Source organism: Cyanistes caeruleus, chromosome 20 (genome assembly GCF_971803275.1).
Source record: "Cyanistes caeruleus chromosome 20, bCyaCae1.hap1.1, whole genome shotgun sequence".
Classification (NCBI taxonomy): Eukaryota; Metazoa; Chordata; class Aves; order Passeriformes; family Paridae; genus Cyanistes; species Cyanistes caeruleus.
Genome location: NC_141720.1, coordinates 1,799,060 through 1,821,605, shown reverse-complemented (window position 1 = coordinate 1,821,605; position 22,546 = coordinate 1,799,060). Strand labels below are relative to the sequence as shown.

At 52.4% G+C, this 22,546-nt stretch overlaps 2 protein-coding genes across 9 annotated transcripts in view; both read right to left on the bottom strand.

The window, feature by feature from the left end:
- The window catches only part of LOC111936840 (uncharacterized), a 60,245-nt gene extending 58,523 nt beyond the window's left edge, over nucleotides 1-1,722 (bottom strand). For all 8 annotated transcript variants that reach the window (XM_086857782.1, XM_086857786.1, XM_086857789.1 and 5 more), the window contains exon 1: nucleotides 1,528-1,722. In XM_086857782.1, coding sequence (XP_086713908.1) covers nucleotides 1,528-1,708 — 181 coding nt within the window. In that variant the 5' untranslated portion in view covers nucleotides 1,709-1,722. The remainder of the gene's footprint in view (nucleotides 1-1,527) is intronic.
- Nucleotides 1,723-8,241: 6,519 nt separating this feature from the next.
- CACNA1B (calcium voltage-gated channel subunit alpha1 B) overlaps nucleotides 8,242-22,546 on the bottom strand; it is a 225,976-nt gene continuing 211,671 nt past the window's right edge. The window contains exons 42-51 of the mRNA XM_086858660.1: nucleotides 20,743-20,850; nucleotides 19,490-19,599; nucleotides 18,139-18,266; nucleotides 17,102-17,228; nucleotides 16,199-16,309; nucleotides 14,156-14,191; nucleotides 11,739-11,946; nucleotides 11,376-11,584; nucleotides 9,214-9,760; nucleotides 8,242-9,015 (exon numbers count right to left, since the gene is read on the bottom strand). Of these exons, the coding sequence (XP_086714786.1) occupies nucleotides 9,236-9,760; nucleotides 11,376-11,584; nucleotides 11,739-11,946; nucleotides 14,156-14,191; nucleotides 16,199-16,309; nucleotides 17,102-17,228; nucleotides 18,139-18,266; nucleotides 19,490-19,599; nucleotides 20,743-20,850 (1,562 nt within the window). The 3' untranslated portion in view covers nucleotides 8,242-9,015; nucleotides 9,214-9,235. The remainder of the gene's footprint in view (nucleotides 9,016-9,213; nucleotides 9,761-11,375; nucleotides 11,585-11,738; nucleotides 11,947-14,155; nucleotides 14,192-16,198; nucleotides 16,310-17,101; nucleotides 17,229-18,138; nucleotides 18,267-19,489; nucleotides 19,600-20,742; nucleotides 20,851-22,546) is intronic.

Here is a 22,546-nt window from a genome sequence, read left to right as displayed (position 1 = left end):
CATTTTCATCAAGTTCAATATTTCATTTACCAAGTCCATGTGCACATTCCCAAAAGACCCCAGATGTGAGGACCTTGCACAGTGCTGGATCTGACATTTGGGAGACTCAGACCTCCAGGATAATTTCCTGAAAACCTATTTTTCCCCAAAACCTCAAGCATCAAATGCCATCTGCAGGAGCCAAGCCGTGCGTTTTCGGCTGCATCCCTTAATTAAGCAGATTTTAATTGGACGACTCCAGCTTTAATTAAAGACAAATTGTTCATGCACTTTCCTTTTTGGATCTCATTCCCAGACAGGATTTTCTGGGTTGATTTGGAGGAGTTTTGTGTTTTGTAGAGTGGGGTTGCAATTATCATTTACTGCATTTTGTGAGGGAAAAGTGGCTCCAGGGAGCTTGGGAGCTGCTCCCACTCAACCAAGGAGCTCCTGACTTCCTGCTCCTCCTTTACCAGAGCATCCCAGGGATGGAGGCAGGAGCTCAGCAAAGCCCTGGACCAGCTGGGGCTCATCCCACCCCACAGCATCCCAAATCCAAGGATCCCTGCCAGTGTCACCCCCCATCCCAGACCCTCAGCACTGCAGGGGAATTTTTAGGAATTGCTGCAGCTCATGGCATAAAAAGACCCAGAGGAGGCCATGGAGCTGCTTCCAGGGCTGGAGCTCTCCGGGAGCCGGGCTGGGAGAGCTGGGGGTGCTCACCTGGAGAGGAGAAGGCTCCAGAGAGAGCTCAGAGCCCCTGCCAGTGCCTAAAGGGGCTCCAGGAGAGCTGGAGAGGGGACAAGGGATGGAGGGACAGGACACAGGGAATAGCTCCCAGTGCCAGAGGGTGGTGTTACATGGGATATTGGGCAGGAATTGTTCCCTGGCAGGGTGGGCAGTGCCTGGCACAGGGTGCCCAGAGCAGCTGGGGCTGCCCCTGGATCCCTGTCAGTGCCCAAGGCCAGGCTGGATGGGCTGGAGCAGCCTGGGATGGTGGGAGGTGTCCCTGCCATGGCTGGGGTGGAACAAGTTGAGCTTTAAGGTCCCTTCCACCCCAAACCAGTTTAGGATTCCATGATTCTCTGATGTGAGAGATCCAAGAAGCCACACACAAATCCCAGAGAAGCCGGCTGCTCTGTCCCGCAGGGAGAAGGACCCACACCCCGCTCCAGGCACCCTGTGACACGGGGACACCTCTGAAGGGTCCGTCCCTGCCCGCCCCCAGCAGCTCTCGGGGCGCCCCTCGCCGTGGGCGAAGCTTTTTTGCCCCATCCCCGTTTCGGATGCGGCGGCGGCTCCCGGCGATGGGGGGGAGGGGACGCCGGGACACCTGGGGGGTTCCTCACGGCCAGGAACCGTCTCAGCATCCCCGCAGAACCCCGGGGGTCCCGGCCGAGCCCCTCTCCCCGTTCCCCGCTCGCCACTCGGCGGTGCCGGGCTCCCAGCGCATCCCATTGGGGACCGCCCGCATCCCGGCCCGGAATGGCCCCGCCAGCCCCGCTGAGCCCCCAGGGACCCCCCGGGACCCCCGGCCGCCGGTCCTACCTGTGTCCAGCCCGGAGCCCGGCTCGGGAGCCGCCAGCGCCGCCGGGCACAGGGCCAGGGCCAGGGCCAGGGCGCAGAGCAGCGGCAGCGCCCCGCCGCGCATCGTGCCCGGCACCGGCACCGGCACCGGCACCGGCACCGACACCGGCATCTTCACCGGCATCTTCACCGGCACCGGCATCTTCACCGGCACCGACACCGGCACCGGCCCCGGCCCCGCCGCATCCCCGCCCGGCCCCGCCGCATCCCGGCCCCGCCGCCGGGACAGGCACGGCCCCGGCCCCGGCCCCGGCCCCCGCCCCCGCGCCCGCCCCCGGCCCCCGCCCTGCCCCGCACCGAGCGGGGAACAGCGGGGAACAGCGGGGTTAATGTCCCACTGCACCCCCTCCCCAAAATCCGGCACCCGCGGATGAGGAGTTCGGGGATGGGGGTTCTCCTTCCCCTCGCCGTGCAGGGCTCCGCGGGTGCCAGACGGACAGACAGACACAGCCCAGACACACAGACACGGCTGCACCTCCGGCGGCTCCTGCGGGGGCTGCTGGCACCCCCTCCTGTGCTGAAGGGGACATCCCACACCCTCCCTCCCCCAAAAACTCACTGCGAGCGTTCCTGGGGGTGCTGCGCCCCCGCTGCCGTGCCCAGCTCCCCCTGGAGCCTCCTGCCCTGGCACTTTGGGGTGAGCCGGGCACCCCAGTTCTCCAGAGAGAGCCGGACTGGACACAGCCCCTCTTTCCTCAGGCTCTGGGCCGGTGCAGCCCCTTACTGAGACCACAGCGGGTAAATCTGACCCGGGTCAGGCCCCCCAGCCACGCCACCATCCCCGAGGGAGGTTTTTGCAGACTCACCCCAAAAGTGAGTACCCCCAGTGCCCGCTGCAGCCCGGGGTGCTGCCCCACAGCAGAGCCCACCTGCGGCTGGAGCTGGGCTGTGCCCCACAAAGCCCTGGGTGCTCACAGATGCTCGGGGGGGTTTGGCTCAGGCCCATGGGGGAGGCAGACTCATTCCCAATCCATAATAATTTCCCTGCAGCAATCATGCAGAGACACAAAAGGCTTGGGAACCTTCAGCAAGAGACAGGCAGCCAAACTCCAGCTGGACATCCCTGCCAGGGAGCAGGAGATGCTCAGGAGTGACACCCAGCTGCCATTTCTCTGGCGAATGCCACACCATGGCACTGGCAAAAGAGATTCTGGGGTCCTTACCTGAAATCCCGATTGCTGCTTGAGACGTGAGCCAAGCTCGGTGCAAAATGTGCCGTGTCCACCTCTCTGTGCCCCTTCCCAGGTGCTTCCCCTGCCACACTGGCTCAGCTTGCCAAGGAAATGAGGGTCAGAGACACTCCAGGAGCCTTTGCTTTGCCATGGAAGGACTTTATTTATCAAGAACATGTGACACGGGTTTGTCTTTCCTTCTGGGATCCCCCTGATTGATTCCCTGGGATGTGACCGTCTGTCCCAGCAGCACATGTCCCGTCCCTCGGCATGTCCTGCAGCCCATCCCTGCTGGGGGACCCGTGGGACTCTGCCCTCTGCTCCTTGCACATCCCATCAGGTCTGCTTTAGGTGGATCACCTGCAGAACCAGGACTTTTTTAGGTGGATCTCCTGCAGAACCAGGACTTTTTTAGGTGGATCTCCTGCAGAACCAGGTCTTTTTTAGGTGGATCTCCTGCAGAACCAGGTCTGGTTTAGGTGGATCTCCTGCAGAACCAGGACTTTTTTAGCCTGATCACCTGCAGAACCAGGACTTTTTTAGCCTGATCACCTGCAGAACCAGGTCTTTCAAACACTCTCCAATCCACGAGGAGGAAAACCCACTTGTCACATTCCCAGGATTACTGTGCCACAATCCTGTCTCTCAGCTCAGCATCCTCTTTTTAACCACCCTCTCATTTGCTGTACCCAGTGACACAACCACATCCACTCCCCTCCTCAGCCCTCACTGAGAAAATTCGGGTTTTCACCCCTACAGGTGTGCCAGCCTGGGCAGAAAGAAAAGGCTGCCAGAGCCAGAGAAATACTAAAACCAGACACAGACAAAGCAGGGCTGGAATATTCTGTTTCAGAGCAATGACAGAAAGTGGAGCTGAGGCTAAAATGAATAAACTCCAGTTATTGATAGTTTGCTTTGAATGAACAGCTCTGCTCCACCAGCCTGCTCCTGCCTTGAGTGGAGGGGCTCCATTCTGGATTTCCATCCCTTCTCTCAGTGATGGTTTGCTCAGATCTCTGCTCTCCTGCTGGCTCACCCACCCCAAGGCTTCACCCCCAAAATCTGCCCACCCTTATCAGAGCCCCCAGTCGCTGCCATCCCTTCCTGCATTTCTCTCACTGCTCTTCCCTTTAAATTCTCCCCGAGTGAATTCCCTCTCTGGCAGATGCTGAATTCCCAGTGACCCCTCCTCATATCCGGAATCCTACCAAAAAACAAATTATTTTTGGATGTAAAAATAATCCTGCACACTTCAAACACGAAGGAAGAAGCAGAGCAGCCTTGTCCTCACTTGCTGGGTGACCCTGGGCAATTCAGTCCCTTTCAAGGGTCTCAAGTGACTTTATTTTTAAAATCACATAAAAATGCAAATTTTGCCTCTTCTGCAAAATATTTTGGAATGTGCTGAGTGACAGAATTGAGCTGAGGTTTGTTATCACGATCAGGCACTTTCTGAAAACGGTGTTTTCACAGCCTGGAAAATATCAGGAGATCTGCTGAGGCTTGATAAAGAGGGATGAATACACTGGGATGAGTAATCTGTCACCTTGGAGGAGATGTAGGAGTCTGTGGGTGCTGTCTGAAATGTGGCTGGAATGAGGAATCAACGGATGATCCCAGCTTTTCATGCTTCAGGGAATAAAAAAAGGCCAAATTACCTGAGCACCTTGAACTCAGGTGTGCTCAGCCTCTCACCCTGAGTTTTCTGCATCCTAAAAGAAATATTCCAGGGAATGACTCTCAAGCCTTTTGAATCAGTGGGGTTTTTTTTTCTGTTTCCCTAGAAAGTAGAGAAAGCCTGAAAATGCTACCCCCTAATGGCACAGCCGGGTGTGGGGTGCTGGCCTAGGAAAAGCTGATCCAGGTTTTATCCACAGGGAATAAGAGGGATGGAAATCGTGTGGTCTCTGCTAGAAAGATGTGTCCCTGCAGGGAGGAGACCTCGTGCAAACACCCTGACAGCAAAACGTTCCCCCAGGAAGGGGATGAGGAACAAAAATAAATCCCATTTTTGGCATTCAGCTGAACTCAAACCCAGAGGTTCCAGCTCCAGCGTTTTGGATGTGGGAGATGTTTTGAGTGTGGGATCAGGGATCCTGCCTGTTCCAGCTCCCTCAGCCCAGGGCTCAGGCAGGCCCTGGAGAAGCTGATGGGTTCATTGCTGTCTTGGACCCAAAAACCACAACTGGAATAAGGAGAAAAAAAAAGGGGGAAAAATACTTAAAAAGGGCAGAGAGTTACCAAAATGCTTTTAGGATTTTGAAACTCATAGGGGGTTGTAAAGTGGGTTTGGAGGTCTCTGTGATCCAGGTGAGAAGGGGAAGAACCCAGAAGACCTCGATGAAGTGGATTTCTGTCCCTGGAAAGGAATGAGGTGGATTTTCCAGTTATCCAGAGAAATGAGAAGTTATTTCCTTCTGTCCCAACAGCCCTTGGGTTTTTCTGCTCGGTGCAGACCCTTTAAAGGTCCTCGAGTCCAACCCTTGTGGGATGAGCAGGGGCAGCGTGAGCTTGATCAGCTTCACATCCAACCTGACCTTGAATGTTTGCAGGGATGGGGCACCCACAGCTTCTCTGGGCAACCCCTGCCAGCGTTTTAGGAGATGTTTTTAGGATGTTTTGGAGAAACATCCCTCTGTTAAAAAACCTGGCAGGAATCAATCGCTGTTGGGGTGGGTTTTTAACCCTCAACTTTACAGTTCTGCCGCCTGTTGGACTCCAGGAACTGCCATCTCCACGCTCAATCCACACCACAAATTTCCAAACAGCTCCTCTGCTCAACCCAACCATCGGTGAAGCCTCTATGGACCAAAAAAAACCCAACAAATGCAGGCAATTCCTTGCAGAATCCCAGTCTGGGATGCAGTCACTCCTGGAAGTGGGCAGGCCCTCGGAGCCGGCCCTCTGGCATCTCCCAGTCAGCAGGCACACCGCACACAGCGTCTGGGAATTGCTCAGGTTGGTTGGTTTGGTTTTTTTTGCTAAGTTTTTATTTTAATTCAAGGACTTTGCTTCATACAAAATGGAATTGTAGAAACAACTGCAGAATTCAAAGTTTGGCTGATAAATATTACTCAGGCAGCAAACTAGGCAATCACAGAACCTTTTTTTTTTTCTCAATTTTTTTTTTTCCCCTTTATATTTTTTTGGGTAAAGTTCCATTTGTGTTGCATGATTGGAACTTTGATCGTTTTTCACACTGTTTTTTTAAATATAAAGTTTTGCAACAAACCCCCGAATTTATATCAAATATAATTAAAAATTAACAACTGATGAATACATTGTATCAAAAAAGTACGAAGATAAACATTTTCCATGCACATACTTTTTATAGATATGTATATATGTATATATATTACATGCAAACATTACTTATTCAAAGTACAGCCACTACGAGACTGGTTCTGGATGCAGAAAACTGATCGGTGCAATTCAAGTTTGGCAACTCACTATGAGGATTCTTGGAAAGATGGAAAGACAGCAGAGAGGCTGTAAAAAAACGTTGGGAAAGGGTTATGGATAATTGTGGTCTGTCACTGTCATCGACCCCTACGAGGCGGGTGGAGGATTTGGACAACTTGAGATTCTTCTTTGTGTTCTGCCTAAGAATTGGGGTGACCCAAGGCTGTGTTAGTGCAGGGCTGGGGGGGTTGGGGATGGAAAATGGGAGAGGAAAGTGGGGAAAAGACAGAATTATTCCGTACAGAAAGACATCTCTGTTGCTTTCCAGTGTGGGTACAGTGTTTGCATGCACTGGCAGAGAGATGGTGTTGCCCCTTCCCCTCGACTTCCTAGAGTAAAATAGGAACGTTCCCACGGAAAAATTCAAATAAAGTGTTTGTGCCTTTGTTTCAGGAAAATGTATAAAACATTTGGTCACGATCGTGCTGAAGCCTGAAACAGGAAAATCCAGCAGCTAAAGCTACAGATGGATGAAGGTCTTTGAGTGGTGCTGGGGTGGGTGGGTGGGTGTGTGTCCGGACGTGTCGTCTGGTTGCATAGCCCTCCGTTTGGGAATGCCAGGAACGCCAGCCGTGACCTCTGGCTACCACACTGCCTTTATTCCGAGCGCACACGAGTACAGAGACAGAGATACAGACAGGAGTTAGCCTTTAGCAGAATCCAGGGATGAGATCGGCCAGAGATTGCTACTGAACAGAACGAAATTAAAACAAAACACCGGAGGGAACAAAACCGGGTTGAGTTTCCTCAAGGGAAGAGCTACAGGAGATGTGAAGAACCACCCTAGAGCAGACTGCTCCTGCCTGAGGCTGACAGACTTTGCTGAGAGCACGAGAGAGCTCCTGAGCGTTTTGGTGGCATCTGATCCCCTCCAAGCACCCCAGGGACAGAACAGATCACCAGGGCCAGCGGGATTTCCACCCATCCCACGCCACCGCTGCGCCTGGAGAAGTTCCACAGGTCTGGGGCTTGGTAGAACCTCTGAAAAAATTCACTTCTCAAACCCTATCCTCTTTCCTAGCGGCGTTTTTAGGGATGTGCCCAGCACCTCCCACCCTTCCTCCTTTCACCTTTTAACCTCTCCACATCCTCTGGCTGCCCTGTGACCCAAACCAGCCCCACCAGGGCTCAGCAGGGCCTTGGGCACAAGGTCGTGGCCGAGCTTTGTCCCCAGCCTCCCTCCCCGCCAGCACAGCGCGTTTGCCCCTTTCCCAGGCTCACAGTGCAGGAATCCACACGGGCACAAAAGAAAGAAACCAGCCAACACAAGAGTCATTGCAAGAAACGCAGAAATCTCATCCCTGAGAATCAGAGTTAGAGGTTTGGATTATTATTATTATTATTATCATCTTTTTTTTCTTTTTAACCTTCTTTTATCAGGCAATAAAAACAACCCACTCCAACTGCCCTCCACGCCAGTGATGCACGGCCTGAGCTCTCTCAGCTGGCCTGTGGGAGATGCTGCCCTTTCCCACCTTCATTTCCTCCACTGGGCAATGAGACAAGGCCGGCTTTGTTTGCTGCAATCTCTCCCCTCCCACCCATAAAAGTATATTTATATATATTTATAGATTCTAAAAAAATAAAATAAAACAAAAATAAATTAAAAATAAAAAAAACCTAAAAGGCCAACAAAACCCAAACCAAGCCCAAAGCACGTTTTGCCTTCCCCACTGGAAGCTGCCAGCCTGGGGAGCAGTGTTGGGGGCCGTGGTGACCCCAGGGCCCCTCCAAGGCTCCGGCAGCTCGGCCCCTGCCCCCTCTGCCCGCCCCATGCTCGCCCGAGCTCTGATGCCTCCGAGCAAGAGGTTGCATCGTCACTGTGAAAGATTTCAAAGGTTAGGCACTTAGTAGTGAACAACTGGAGCATTCGGTAGAAACAGTGGGACCTGGAATGACAATTGGACTAATTCTCTACAGAAAGAGGAAATTTTTTCTTTTTTTTTTTTTTTTTTGGTTTTTTTTTACTGTACAATTTACAAAAATGCACACAATGAAAAGTTAAAGTTCTATCTAATAGCTTGATATAAAACCAATAACATTTCTTCTTCTCACCCCTACGCTTTTTTTTTTTTTTCCTCTTTTTGTTTGGGCTGTTTGTTGTTTGTTTTTTGTGGACTTTTTTTTTTTTTTTACATTGTTTTTTGCTAAATCAAGCTTATATTGTAAACAAGACAAAACAGTGAGGGCGTGTTGCAGTCAACAGGAGAGAGGGATGGATTGAAAAGTCTCAGCAGCAAGGAAACAGTCCTTACAAAGGAGCTCTCTTGTGGCTTTACCGTGTGTCAGTGTGAAGGACCCGATGTGGCGAGTGACATTAAGAGACCCCCAGGGCAGCGGTGCCACAGCAGGGTCAGCTCGGGGGTGGCACCAGCTCTGCCCTAAAGGATTGCAGTGGCTGAACATCAAGTCCCAAAGGACTGTCCTTTGTTCTGGGCTGTGTTTCTCCTCTCCCAGTTTCTGGGGTGCATCTCTTCCTTCTCAGCGCTCAACGAGGCAAAAGGCAGGGGGGCGAGCATTGTTCGCGCGAGTCCCTTCGCGACCCCCGGCTCCCGCCCTGGCAGGGGGGAATTATGATGGTGAATTAATTAAGAAATAGCCCAACAAAACTGCGCCAATCTCAAGAAGGACCCACAGTTCTGCTTTTCCACCGTGGAAGGCGAGGATCGCTCTTCTCCCGGCGCCTCGCGTCCGTGGCCGGGTTGGCGCCTGGTGCGTGTCTCGGGACTAGACAAGGCAGTGGGGAGGGGGCAGAGAGGGATGTTCTCCTCCCTCTGCCTTCCCCAGAAGGAGGGAGCCTTCTTCCTCCATCTGTCTAGTGCAAAAAAAACCAAATCAAAAAGGAAAAAAACCTAAAGAACAACAGAGGAGAGAGAGAGGCTGCAGGGGCATCTCCAGCCCCGGGCGCTGAGCAGTTCTTGGGGCTGCCCCGCCGGCTTTCTCCGGCCCCGGGCCCCCGTGGGAGCTCCCAGCCCTCCAGATGATAAAACTCATCCTTATTAAGCACGCACACCTCGCAGCGTTCCGCCGAGCCGCTAGCACCAGTCATCCTCGTCGGCTTCGTGGTAGTAATTGCGTCCTCGGGTGCCGGGGCCCGAGTTGAGCCCCAGAGTGTAGTGGTACCCATTGGGCACCCGGCGGATTTGGTGCGACTGCGAGGTCAGGGAGGAGACGTAGGAAGTCCTCGAGGAGCGGCCCGAGTTGGTGGCCACGGCCTCCTCGAAGGTGAGCGTGTCCTCGGGCACGGCGCGCTGCGGGCTGTCGCTGGCGTCGCGGTGGCCCAGGTAGGGGTCGGAACCGATGCGGGCCACGGCGGGCGGGGGCGGCTGCTGTTCCCCCCGCAGCAGCGCGTTGTGCTCGGACAGCCCGCGGCTCAGGCGGCCCGGGGAGAACGTGGGGGTTTGGAAAGTGGTGAAGTGCACGGGCGAGGAGTTAGCGGTCTTGTAAGTGATGCTGGGGCGTGGGGTCAGTGGAGTCTGTGGGAGCTGCCTCCGACCCCGGCAGGGGGTACTAGCACCAGATGTCGACAGCAAGGGGCTCCCATTAACTGAACCACTGCCCTACATCAAAATTGGAACAGAGCAAATCAAAAAATAAAAAAAGGGAAACGCCGGACAAACACAAAGGCAGGCAGGTATCAAACAGAAGGAGAAGCAACAGAAGGCGGAGACGAGTCACAAGAGGAAAGAAAAGCAAAAAAAAAGAGAGAGTTTAGACAAGCACAGTCGGGATGGGGAGGCTCTCGAGAGATCATTCAACACGAGATGTGAAGAGCTGGAGAGTTCAAGTCTGGGAGCAGTAGGAACAGAGAGGGGCAGAGCACCGGTAGGACGCAAACTGGCACACGGCTCCAACAGAGGGGACAGTGCCCAAGGGAGGCACCCACAGCATACAGGGCTCGACATGCGCCTTACCTGGCCTGGGAGCAGCTCAAAAACCCGAGTTACTGGGGGTTTTTACAAGTTACTGTTACATTTTTACGGTTTAGCTTTGGGGTGGGTTTGTGCAGAACTTCACCCCGCGGTTGTGCGTGTGGGTTTGTGGGAGATGTCCCTGCCCACAGCAGGGGCTGGAACGAGATGAGCTTTAAGGTCCCCTACAAATCAAACCGGTTTAGAATTCCATTAATCTATTTCTGTTGCCAAAACTGGATCATGGGTTATTATTATTATGGACTCTCCATGGAAGGAGAATCTGTCTTTTGTAGGTTGGGAATGAATTATTGGATTAAATAGCCAATGTCTGAAAAAATAACAATCAAAAGCTTTTTGGACAGGCTTTAACCAGTCCCTTTAACAGAAATGTGCTCGCACTCTCCTCCTTCATGTTACTCATTTGATTTTGGAGTGGTAGAAGGGTCTGGCAGCTTCCTGTGTTACTAATAATGCCTTGTGAGAGTGAACTAAGCTGCAGTAATTTACACAAATGCCATGAGTGAGAGGAAAGGTCCCCTGTCTTCCCATTTCTGTTTACATTCTCCCAAGGCAGGTCATGAGTGCACTGAAGAACCTCTCAGCCTTTCCCAACCCAATGTTTTGAGACCACACTTTCATTTTTAAAGAGCACTTTTTCATTCCTATCAGCATATCAGACTTGTCAAGGCTGTCAGTCACCGCTTGTTCTGCTCTGCCTGGCTCTCCCAGTGCCCAGCAACATTCCCAGCTTATCCCAAGGGTCTGAGCACCTCACAATTACAAAAAAATAAATTTTAGCCTGAAGAAAAGGAGGCTCAGGGAGGACCCTTTTGGTTTCTACAGCTCCCTGACAGAAGTATGGAGCCAGGTGGGTGTTGGGCTCTGCTCCCATGTAAGAGGAAATGGTCTAAAGTTGTGCCAGGGCAGGTTTAGGAACATCAGGAGGACATCAGGAGGAATTCCTTCCTGGAAAGGTTGGTCAGGCATTGGAAGGAGCTCTCCAGGGAGGTTTGGAGCCCTCATCCCTGGAGGTGGCACTGAGGGCTGTGGGCCGGTGACAAGGTGGGATTGGGTACAGCTTGGACTTGAAAGGATTTTTCCAGCCTTAGTGTGAGGCCCCAAGCAGGACCTCAATGGCTTTATCTGCACCTGCTTGACCTTCCTTCCCCTTCCCACCTCCTCTGATTCAAGCAGAACATGGAAAAGGTGCACAAATCGCTGACAGAGCTCAGGGCTGTTTCCCCACCCTGCCTCTCCTCACCTGTCTGTGCGGGCCGTGCTCTGGGCCCCCGTTGGGGGAGGTGGGCCTGCTCTGGTCAGCAGATTTGGGCTGGGCACGGTCCCGGCTGCCGTAGCGGTCACAGGAGTAGAAGCGCTGCTTTTCAGAGGAGGAGGAGGAGTGCTGCTTCCTCTCCTGGGAGCGGCCACGCTCCTGCTTCTTGTCCTTGGAAGACTCTCCAGAATGGGCTACTGAAAGGAGAACATCGGGTCACCAGCGTGCGTGGGGCGGGGAGGTCCTTCCACGCAGGCAGGACCCCAAATCCCACCGGAAAGGAGGGGGACGGGGGACATCCATCTCCTCCCTGACCTCCCAGGGACAAATCCTCGTTGGTGAAGCACTCACCAGCTTGGCCATCAGCCAAGTGATGGGCAGCCCTGTCCAAGGACTTCTGCTTCTTCTCTTTCCGCCGGTGGCAGCGGTGGTGGTGGTGGTGGTGGCCCTGCTCCGGAGGCATCCGCTCCAAGGAATACTCGTAGAGGTGCATGGCGTGAGGGCGCTGCGGGGTCAGCGTGGAGACCGAGCGCTTCATGGGGCTCGTGTCCGGGATGGGCTGCAGGGAACAGGGAGGGACACGGAGCAGGGTGAGGGAAGGCGCCGGGCCCCACTCGGCTGCCTGGTTCCCAGCATGGGGGGGTTAAACAGCGAGAGAAGGAGGGCAAGGAGGGGAAGGAGAGAAATGGTTAATTGGAGACAACCGGAACGGGCAGCAGGATTTGGGGGATGTGGATTGAGTGTGAAATTTGGAGAGTGACTGTGATCTCCAAGTGCCAATCCACGGGAGCAGAGGCACAGGCAGCACCACACAGCGCACCCAGCGGGGAGCTCAGCAGGGACACGGGGCAGAGCAGCAGCCAAGCGCCTCACAAGGGGAATTCTCCAACACCAGGGGCACCCACAGCTGCTCCAGGGCCTGCATCCCAAAGCAGCTCCCAAGAAGAAAGCACGTAACATCGCTGAGCACCACAAGGAGGGGGAGAAAAATCAGGAATCAGGGTGAGGTATAGGCCAAGCCACCAGGAAATTCCTTCTACCTCCCTGCAGTGAACACAATTCCCATCAAACATTTAAACTTCTCTTGTCCCACCATCACTCCCTGAAGCCCATTGCCTGGGGCAAGGATAGTATCTACATCCTACAATCCCACCAGGACATCTCCAGAAAGGAACACCTGGGTTTGCTATTGCTGTTTTTAAAACATTTGTGTCCAAACATCTGGGTACTGAGAGCTGCAACAGCATTGCTGGACCCTCTCCCTGTGCCAGTGGCAGATCCAGACCCTGCTCTGACAGATCCAGACCCTGCTCCCTTCCCTTTAGATCCAAAACCTTACAAAGATTCTGCAGAACCCCAGACAGGTGCCCTGCAGGACAGCTCCCCCCACAGCCTCCGTCCAGGATAAAGCTCAGAAAACAGCGACAATTCCCACATTTCCTTCTCTGGTTGGCTCTGTGTGGAGACAACACCTCATCCATCCTCTGGAAGCTTCCCTGGGTCTCTCACTGCATGTCAGCTGTGTGCCAGAGGAGAGATCTCAGAGCACGGCGCTCCAGCTCACAGTGAAATTCAGGAGGTTCCCTGGTTCCTCAGCCTTAAACTTGTTTGAATTCCCAATCCAATAAGTGCCTCCAGCAGCAGCTCTCACAGAACATTTACTCTGCTCACTGTAACCTTTCCTAAGAGCTCTGTATTATTTTTCCTGTCTGCTCTCTTTTGTTTGCTTATCCCAAAATCCAGATCTCTGCCTCCCCGTGCTATTTACCCAAGGCAAAGCCAATAGTTTCACAGCTCTGCTCCTTCTTTTGAGTGGAAAAACCACTCTCCCTCCCCTTGAGGACAGATTATCCTGGCTGTAAAGGCACGATCTGGGCAGTCAGCCACATTTTGGTGCTTCCCAGGGAAGGGAAGTTGGGATCCTGGTGCTGGAAGGTTTATCAGAGGCACAAGGCTGGGATGAGGGAGCCCAGCAGAGCCTGTGGTGTGGCTCTGGAAGCACCAATTCCATCAGCAGGACCACTTTGTGCTGCTTTTGTGTCACTTCTTGTGGCCCTCATTCATGTGGGCAAGAAATTCTACTTGGGAGCTTCCTCTCTGTCCTTGTTTAGGGCTGAGCCTGCAGCTGGGGGAAAGCAGGGGGGCTGTAAACTGGACAAAAATGGGCAAAAATATGGGAAGTGAAAGTATTTAGCAGTAAAAACACATCCAAGTTTTCAAAATCCATATAGAGGTCACCAGGAAGAAAACAACAGAAAAATCCCCCCACAAAAAAAACCCAAAAACTAAACAGGTAGGTTGACAAGATATGAATATTTCTCTTTGCTTCCATGATTATTCCAGGGACAGAAGTGCCACTGACACAAATCAGTGGCAAAGCAATCAATCCCTTTTCCATAAATCCCCTTGTTCTGGGAGGCACAGGCTCCCAAAAAAGCCTCGGGAGACTGCAGGCACCCCTGCAGAGAGCTGCTAATTGCTTCTTCATTACCAACCCGACTGTTTTCGCTGCCTGAATTCCTGAGCAAGGAGGCATGAAAATAAACAAATCAAAAAATAAATAAAAGAGAAGCAAACCACCCACCCAACCCCTGCTACCAGAGCGAGCAGCATGCAACCATGGATCGAGGGAAAAGTGGGAAGAGAGAGAGAGAGCGGCTGCGCCGGCGCGACTCCGGATGAGAGGGGAGAAAAGTCAAGGGTTAAAGGAAGGTTAATTAATTCTGAAGATGAATTTAATAGGATACAATTTAGTGCAAACTACATACTGCCAGGTAACTCCCAGGTGACCGTGCTTTGCTCCTCTGCAAACAATTCGGACAAGGTGAGGGACATTATTGGAAGCAGCCCCACAGTACAGCCAGTGTCAGACATCAGACGTGCAGCAGACACCATGACGACCAGGGAGGGAGGTGATGAGGGCAGGACAGCAAAGAGGGAGGGTGGAAACACAGGAGGAAGGGGGTTTTTTAAATGAGTGGAACATAAAAAGAGAGAGGCAAACAGAAAGGGAGACGTCCAGGAAAAGAAAGCGTCGCAAATAAGAGTTAGAGAGAACTCAAAAGTTGGGATGGGGCAGAGCAGCGTGTGAGAGGGAGGGAGGGGGGCGTGGAGGGGGAGACACACACAGAGAGGACATCAGTTATTCACCCAAGCTACAACCACTGAACATTGTATTCTTAAATGAGGTTAGATCTGAGATGCTGGGCCTGATTCACAGCCAGGTGTGGCACGAGGGGCAGTGACACCCTGGGGACACAAGCCATGCTTCTGTCAGGGACACTCCTGTGAGTAGCTGACTGCCATGGAGAGGAGTTTCCCAAGGGAAGGCTCTGCCAGCTGCACTGCCAAGGAAGGAAAGAGGCTGTGGTCTAAGATAAAGGACAATTTCTGGGAAGGGAAAAGGCTTTGCTTTGTGGGCTGTTGCTTTTATTAAGCACAATGAGGAATGCTCCTGATAATTCCAAGATTCCCAGAGCTCCCACAAAGGCTGCAGCTTCTGGAGCCAGGTGGGAAATCCTCTGGCTGGCGAGGGGCAGCTCCAGTGTTGGCACAATTCCATCTGTTGGAGCTATTCTGTGTGTGCACAACTCAGGGTTTCACTTTAGGCTGCAGCAGATCCTTCACATTCTGCTCCCCACCACAGAAACAGAGCCCAAGGCCAGGCTGCTCCCTCCTGGCTGTGTGAATCAGGCCCTGGGAATGAGGCAGGACACGAGTGGTGAGATGTTGTGACACAGGAGGCAGGATGGTGGCTGGGCAGCATTGGGGACAAACAGCAACAAACATGTGAAATGGCCAAAAATGATCTGGGACATCCTACACACTAAGCAGAGCCCACAAACTGCTGTGCAAGCCAACTCCAGTGAGGAGATTTCTTTAAAAATGAGTGAAAGCAACAAGGAAAATCCTCAATACCATATTACTGGCCAAGGTGACAGTAGAGGAAAAAACAGGGAACACACTCAGTGTCCCAGGCACAGCTCCCTGTGCCTGCTGCATCCACCCAGGTGTGTCACAGCACATCTCCAGCTTTTTGTAAGGACAGGACACAGGAACACGGCTTGGCTGGCTGGGCACCACACATCTGATGGGAAATGTGCCTTCCAGGAATACAGCCTGCAAATGGCCCTGTCCCCAGATAGTGACCCAGACAGCCAGAGGGATCATCCTGGGTGGATTTCTGCTGCAAGCAGTGGGGAGTAAAACTGGGGACAGTGCTGAGATTGCACAGGAGAGCTGCCACACCCTGCAGGGAAACCTGGCCATCTCCTGCAGGGAATCCTGACCACACCCTGCAGGGAAACCTGGCCATCTCCTGCAGGGAATCCTGACCACACCCTGCAGGGAACCCCAGCCATCTCCTGCAGGGAATCCTGACCACACCCCACAGGGAACCCCAGCCATCTCCTGCAGGGAATCCCACCACACCCCACAGGGAACCCCAGCCATCTCCTGCAGGGAATCCTGACCACATCCTGCAGGGAACCCCAGCCATCTCCTGCAGGGAATCCCACCACACCCCACAGGGAACCCCTGCCATCTCCTGCAGGGAATCCTGACCACACCCTGCAGGGAACCCCAGCCATCTCCTGCAGGGAATCCTGACCACACCCTGCAGGGAACCCCAGCCATCTCCTGCAGGGAATCCCGCCACACCCCACAGGGAACCCCTGCCATCCCAGCACAAGGCCTGGATTCCTGTCTCCACCTCCTTTAAAACCAATATTCCCAAGCCACGAGGAGCAGAGAGAAGATGCTGAGATCCTGGCCCTCTCTCAGCCTCCCACTGTCACATCCCCACAGCTCACCTGGGTTTCAGCAGCCAGGCGTGGCATGGAGGCCGCCCGGCCCTGGCTCTCCAGGCCTGGCTGGGGCTCTCCGTTGGCAACTGTGGGGCTGATCTCCTTCATTTCTACCACCTGATCAAAACATGGAACAGTTTCAGCAGCAAGAACAGAAGAGTCAGCTTTGAAGACACCATCAGCTTCTTGAAGTTTGATTTGACTGGGAGGAGATGCTGGTGTGGGAAAGAACAACTGAAGAGCTGTGGAGTGCCTGGGTTACTCTTTCCTCAGCAAGAACATCCTACAAGCAGTGGGATGAGCTTTTCCACCAGCCAGGAGCCCCAGCTGTGATCTGAGAAACCTCTCAGGTCATTCTGACCTGAAACCCCTCATCTGAGCTGGGACAATGGGATTGGGAAATGGGAGGAGAAAGCCTGAGGTAAATCTACGGCAGCAAGACAGAATTCCAGGAAAAGCAAGCCCGGATCAGGCTGTGGGAGCTGCCAGGTTTGGGGTTTCTCCACAATGCTCAAGCAAACAAGAGACACAACAATGTCCCTCAAGGGACAGATCTGCTAATGCAGGTCCCCTGTCTTCACCTGGTTTTTCTAAACACTTTTGAAAACTTCTGAAATTCCACCACGGCTCTAAAATCTCCGGTACCTCACCCTGTCTTCACCTGGGGTTTTTTTAGGTACTTTCTAAGATTTCTTAAATTCTACCACAGCTCTAAAATTTCCTGCATCTCACCCCATCTTCACCTGCTTTTTCTAAACATTTCCTTACATTTCTGGAGTTCTACCACACCTCTAAAATCTCCTGCATCTCACCCTGTCCTCACCTACTTTTTCTAAACATTTTCTTAAATTTCTCAAGCTCTCCCACAGCTCTAAAATCTGCACCTCCCCCTTCCCACCATTTGCTCACCCTCTCAATGGGGATCTCCTCGGAGTGGCCTCGCTCAAAAGCTGGGCTCCTGGTTTCATAGAACACATCCTGGGTGCGCTGGGTCCCCCAGGAACTGGACTCCTTGATCCCTCCCTCCGGGGGTGGCCTGTCCAAAGGAAAAGAGGGGAAAAGATTCATCCTTTTGCAAAGATTCTGCTGAATTTGGCAAACCAAACTCGGGCACCCTGTGCGGTTTCAGGTGTGAAAATCAGTTGCAGGATGGGCACAGTGGCTGGTGAAGCTCTGAGCTCCCCTGGGATTTTGCCCTGTAGAGCCTGAAAATCCCATGAGAATGAGGAAATTGAACCAACTGTGATTTCTTTTTTTCAGTTGTTAAGGAAAACAACTTCTGCCACTTAATTCCTGACGGACAACAAAGCATTTGGGAGTTCAGGCCGATTCTGTGTGCAGGACCAGCTGGGCACTGGTAAAACACCTCAGCCATGCTGATGTTCCACCCTTCACCAGCTGTCCAGTCTGGTGTTGGTTTCCCCATCAGGATTATTTGGGATGTTTAAACCTCAGCTGTCACTAAAAATCCATAGTGCTCCTGATCCGGAAGAAAATCACCTGGAGAGCAGGAAATGGAGCATTGATTAGGGATCACTGTCACTAGGACTGTTTGGAAAGCTCTCCATGAAGGGATAATTTTCCCAAAGAGACAAATCGTGTTGTGGCAAGCACTTGCTGTTACCCAGTGAATTTATTCCCAAGGATCTTTGGCCTCCCAAAAACTCACTGCTGGGATGGGTTTGCTCAGTTGTTTTGCAGCAGTCCCAAACTCCTGCAAGCACACAGGAATGGGAAGCTCTCCAGTGAGGATTCATGAAGGAAACACCGAGATCCCAACGCCACCAGCACAGGGATAACCGCGGCGGGAGCAGAGCCACCGGTGGGAATTGTCCCAGCCCTGGTGAGAAGGCGCCGCTGGTGCCACCAGAGCCACTGGAGCAGCAGCGGTGGCTGGGGTGACCCCCAAGGGGTGGTGGCTCTGCAGGGGGGTCAGGGATACTCACAGGGCTCCCCCGTTGTTGAGGGAGGCCGAGCTCTTCTGGCGCAGGAAGGCCTTGGCGTTGTTGAAGGCCGCGGGCTGAGTTTGCTCCAGGGTGGCCTTCAAGGGGTGGAAGAGGGACACAGGCCCGGGCTGCCAAGCACAAGGGAGGGTTGTCAGAGCTGGCAGGGGCTGCAGGGCTTTTCCCAGGCCGTGGAAAGTCCACTTTGCCACCCTGGGACTGCAGAAAGGCCACCCCAGACTGGGCACAGCTCTGAGGGACACCTGGTACAAATCAGTACAAAGCTTCCATTCCCATTCCCTCTGAATGCTCTCCCAAGTCCTGCTGCAATCCCCTGTCACCCTGAAAATTAAACCTTCTGGTTTTGTTTTCATAATTGTAGCTGCTTTCCCAGGAAAATAACTGCAAACATGGCTTATGCATTTAGAATGCTTATGCATTCCTTCTAAGAAATGCCTTTTGATGGATGTTTCGCATGGCCAGTGTGATTGGGAAGGTGGTAACTTAATTATCCAATCCCTGGTCATTGGCAAGAATTTATAAATACCAGAGTTAAGAAATTAAGTCACGAGTTTTTGTTCTAACACTGATGGTAGTAGTGTGAATCATTTTGTGTCCTCTAGTGACAATCCCCACTCCCTCTGAATGTTCTCCCAAGTCCTGTTTCCATTCCCATTCCCTCTGAATGCTCTCTCAAGTCCTGTTTCCATTCCCATTCCCTCTGAAAGCTCTCCCAAGTCACCAGGGCACATCAGGGAATTCCCCCAGGGCCATGGCCAGAGGGGCTGTGCAATTCCAATGTCCCTGGATGGATCTGGTGGAGCCATCCACGTGTGGGACAGATCTCCACCCCATGCTGGAGATCAGCTGGATGCTCATCCTAAAAACAGCAGGTGTTTGTTCTGCTGGGAAGAATTGGGCTTTCAATGCCAGTTGAGTGAAAATATTTTCTAGAATTTGTAAAAACCCTTCAAACTTATCAACAACTTTGAATAATTCCTATTTTCAAAAATAACTTAAGCCTTCCATAGCCAAACTAGCAGCAGCTGTCAATAATTCTTTGGTCTCCCAAGGAAATCTTTTGGTGTTCCCCTAGGCCATTTTTGAACACAGGATTTAGACTTTCAAAGATCAGTTGTCATTTTTTTGGAAAAGATCTTTCTTTACTGGAAAAGGCAACTAAAACTATTTTTTACGATATTTTTTTGAGAGAGACTTTCAGGAGAGATTTCCATTTTTGAGCCAGCATTTTTAAACCCTGCCTGGAGGAACAGCCAGATCTTCTGGATGAATCCTGCTGATGGTTCTTGTTAAAGCCACCCAAGAGGGAGGATGGAAAGATCCCTTTCTGTACCTGGCACAGGCCCCCGGGGGGCTGGACTTGCTCTCTGCTGTTCTTATTCTGCTTGTAGAAGTCAAATATCATCAGGGCTGCGTAGACCTTCCCCACAGTCATTTCATCAGCTGCCAGAGCACGGGGAAAACACGGCAGAGACGTTCCAAGGATGAGGAGAAGACAGGGATAACAGCAAATGGGTGTGAAAAACAGGGAGAGGGAGGAGGCAACATGAGAATAATGAGGCAAAACAGACACAGAAAAGTAGGGGAAAGGAAAAAAAAAAATAGAAAATGTTACAAAAGATTCTTCAACTCTTTGCCTGTCAATGCCTTGCCTTGTTTTGGAGCTGCCTGTGGCAAACACAGGGATTGTGTAGAAAAACCCAGGCAGGAAAATTCAGTGGCACTGTCAGCATTGCTAGGAGAATTCCTAAATTCATCCCAGACCCACAGCCAGCCACCAGCCTCACTCCTGCTTCTCTGAATTACAGGGAATGGGCTACAATGGCAATATACATTTAAGGAATATTTCATTTTTCCAGATGGTTTTTGGCACCCTCAGAGCCACGGGACAGCCCTTCCCTGCCCAGCACTGGAGCACTCACCATGGAAAAAAGAACTGGAGCAGCAGGTATATAGGAATCCAGAAAGGAGGGGAAGACTTCAAGAGTCACTACCCACTGATTTGCACCTCCTCAGCTCCCTCATTTTTCTTAATTAACAATGCCTTTATTACTCTACACCTCTTCTCATTAGTCAGGAATTCAAAGCTAATCAAGATAACAGCAAACTTCCCATTTTCTCAGCACCTTTGCCCAGGACATCACCAAGTCAGGCCTTTAACCCCCAAACATCTCACATCTGGTTCTCAAAGTCCTCAGCAAGCTTTAATTCTTCTTCTCCCCATTTTTTCTGGAGCTCAAATGGCAGAAACTGTTCTCCCACCCTCCAAAGCCCAGGCTGGAGGATGGCAGAGCTGGGGAAAAGCTCTGCAAGAGGCCACACATGGCACTGGGCACTGTTTGGGATTTGGGATTTTCCATGCACAGGAAATCTGCAGCACACTGAAGTCCAGGCCTAGAGGTGAGCTCAGCTTCCCCAAGCCCTGTGTGGCAGAGCCAGGGTAGCACAGAGGCTGCCAAGGAGGTCAGCTGCCCTCAGTGGCCTTGCTGCATCCTCCAGGTGACCCTGATGGCACCTGGGACAGAGCAGAACCCTCATCTGGGGTTCCTGGGTGGCTGGGATGGACCCAGTGCTTGAAGCACTTACGTTTGTGAGGAGGCACCAGCAAATCCAGAGTCTTCTGGGACAGGTTGGGCCAGACCAGCGAGATCTCCTTCCTCAGCTCAGCATCGCACTGGTGCTGCTTCACACCTCCTGCAGCCAGGGAGGGAGAGGAGTGAAACCCTGCCCTGGCAGCACATCCTGCTGCTTGCACCCCCTCTTCCCAGTCCTTGGGAAGGGCACAAGGAACCCATCAGTTCATCCTCCCTGCCCAGGGAATCCATCAGTTCTTCGTGGTGTGAGTGCATGAACGCAGCAGGATCATCCTTGCCTCGCCCTGGGGATCCTGAGCAGTGACTGGCACTGAAATTGCAGCTCAGACTTGCTCCCTATAGCTGCAGGCGCCTCTTCCTTTGGGGAGTGCCCATGGAGGCAGCAGCACCTCCCAGCTGGGATGCAAAGGATCCCACAATCCCAGGTTTGGGTTGGAAAAGACCTTCAAGATCCTCTAACCCAACCTCCTCTGCCAGGGTCAGGTTCACCCTGCACTGATGATGACAAACCCTCCTCCACCAACTGATCCCAAAATCCCTGGCAATGTCACCCAAGCACAGAGCTCTGCCCCAGCAGCTAAGGCAGAGCAGAGCCCAGCCCAGCAGCTCTGGTTCCAAGGGCCAAAGCCAGGCCTAAACGCACTGGTGGAAAGTGATTAAAGGCTGGGTGAGCCCCAGGCCAGCTCCCAGCTGAATTCCCCACGCAGCAGGCAATTAAGGAGTTCATCTGAATGACAGAGATTATTTTTCTGAGAGCAGAATGAGGGGAGGAGGCTCTGGGTACTCTGTTACACCGAGGTTTGAACTCCCACACGGGAACTCATTAGGGAGGTTTATTAAGGGCCTGTTAAGCCCACTAAAGGCTCAATTAAATGTAGCACATGAAACCTATTCAAAGGGAGCTCATAACAACAAAACAGGTCAGAACCTCACACCCCAGAGCAGAGCTAAACCACAGAAATAATCCATGGTATCAGCTGAGCTCTCCTCTGGCTCCCTTCCAGTTTTCAAAAGGGTGGGGGGAGTTTTTCCCATTGAAAAAGGCTGACAGGTAACCAGAAACTGAAAATTAAACAAACTCTCAGCATCCTTATCTTGCAGTTATTCCTGGAATAAGGTGATGGTTCTTAAAGTCACAGGAAGTGCTAAAAGCATCTGTAAAAACGAGTGTCTGATCCTTGTCTTGGTCCCACTCCTTGGGGGAGCCCCAGGCACCTCAAAATTTTGTCTTCTCCCAGCAATGGCTCCCTAAAGCCCCAAAGATAAAGTTTAAGCAGCACAGGAGGCAGGAGATGAAGTCAGACATTTGCACTGGCCTAAAACTTCTTAGGAAAGCACAAGAGCCTAACCCTGCCTTGCCCCCTGCTCCTGAGAGTTGTTACCTCCTGTTAACTTTTAAATGAGGTGTAAGAGTGCTCAGGCCAGGCTTGCCTTGACTGTGGCCCCAGCCAGGCTGATGAAATGGGGCAACGACCCAGAGAAAAGGCCGATGCATTTTATTACACTGCAGAGCTTAATTGGGAGGCGAGTAAACGCCTGATTAACCACTTCAATAATTACATTTTATCTCAAGGCAGAAGGTGCTTCAGGGCACCTGCAGCTCCTGCCTCGCTGCCAGCCCGGAGCAGTTGGGGAGGAAAGGCTGGAATAGCTCAGAACAGAGGTGTGGAAACTCATTTCTGGATCAGAGCAAGGAGAACATGGCCTGGGCTTCTCCTCCCAGGGTTCTCAGCTGTCACAGCAAGGTTTCCCACTTTCCCACAATTTCATTGCCACCCCAAAGGCAAAGAATGCTC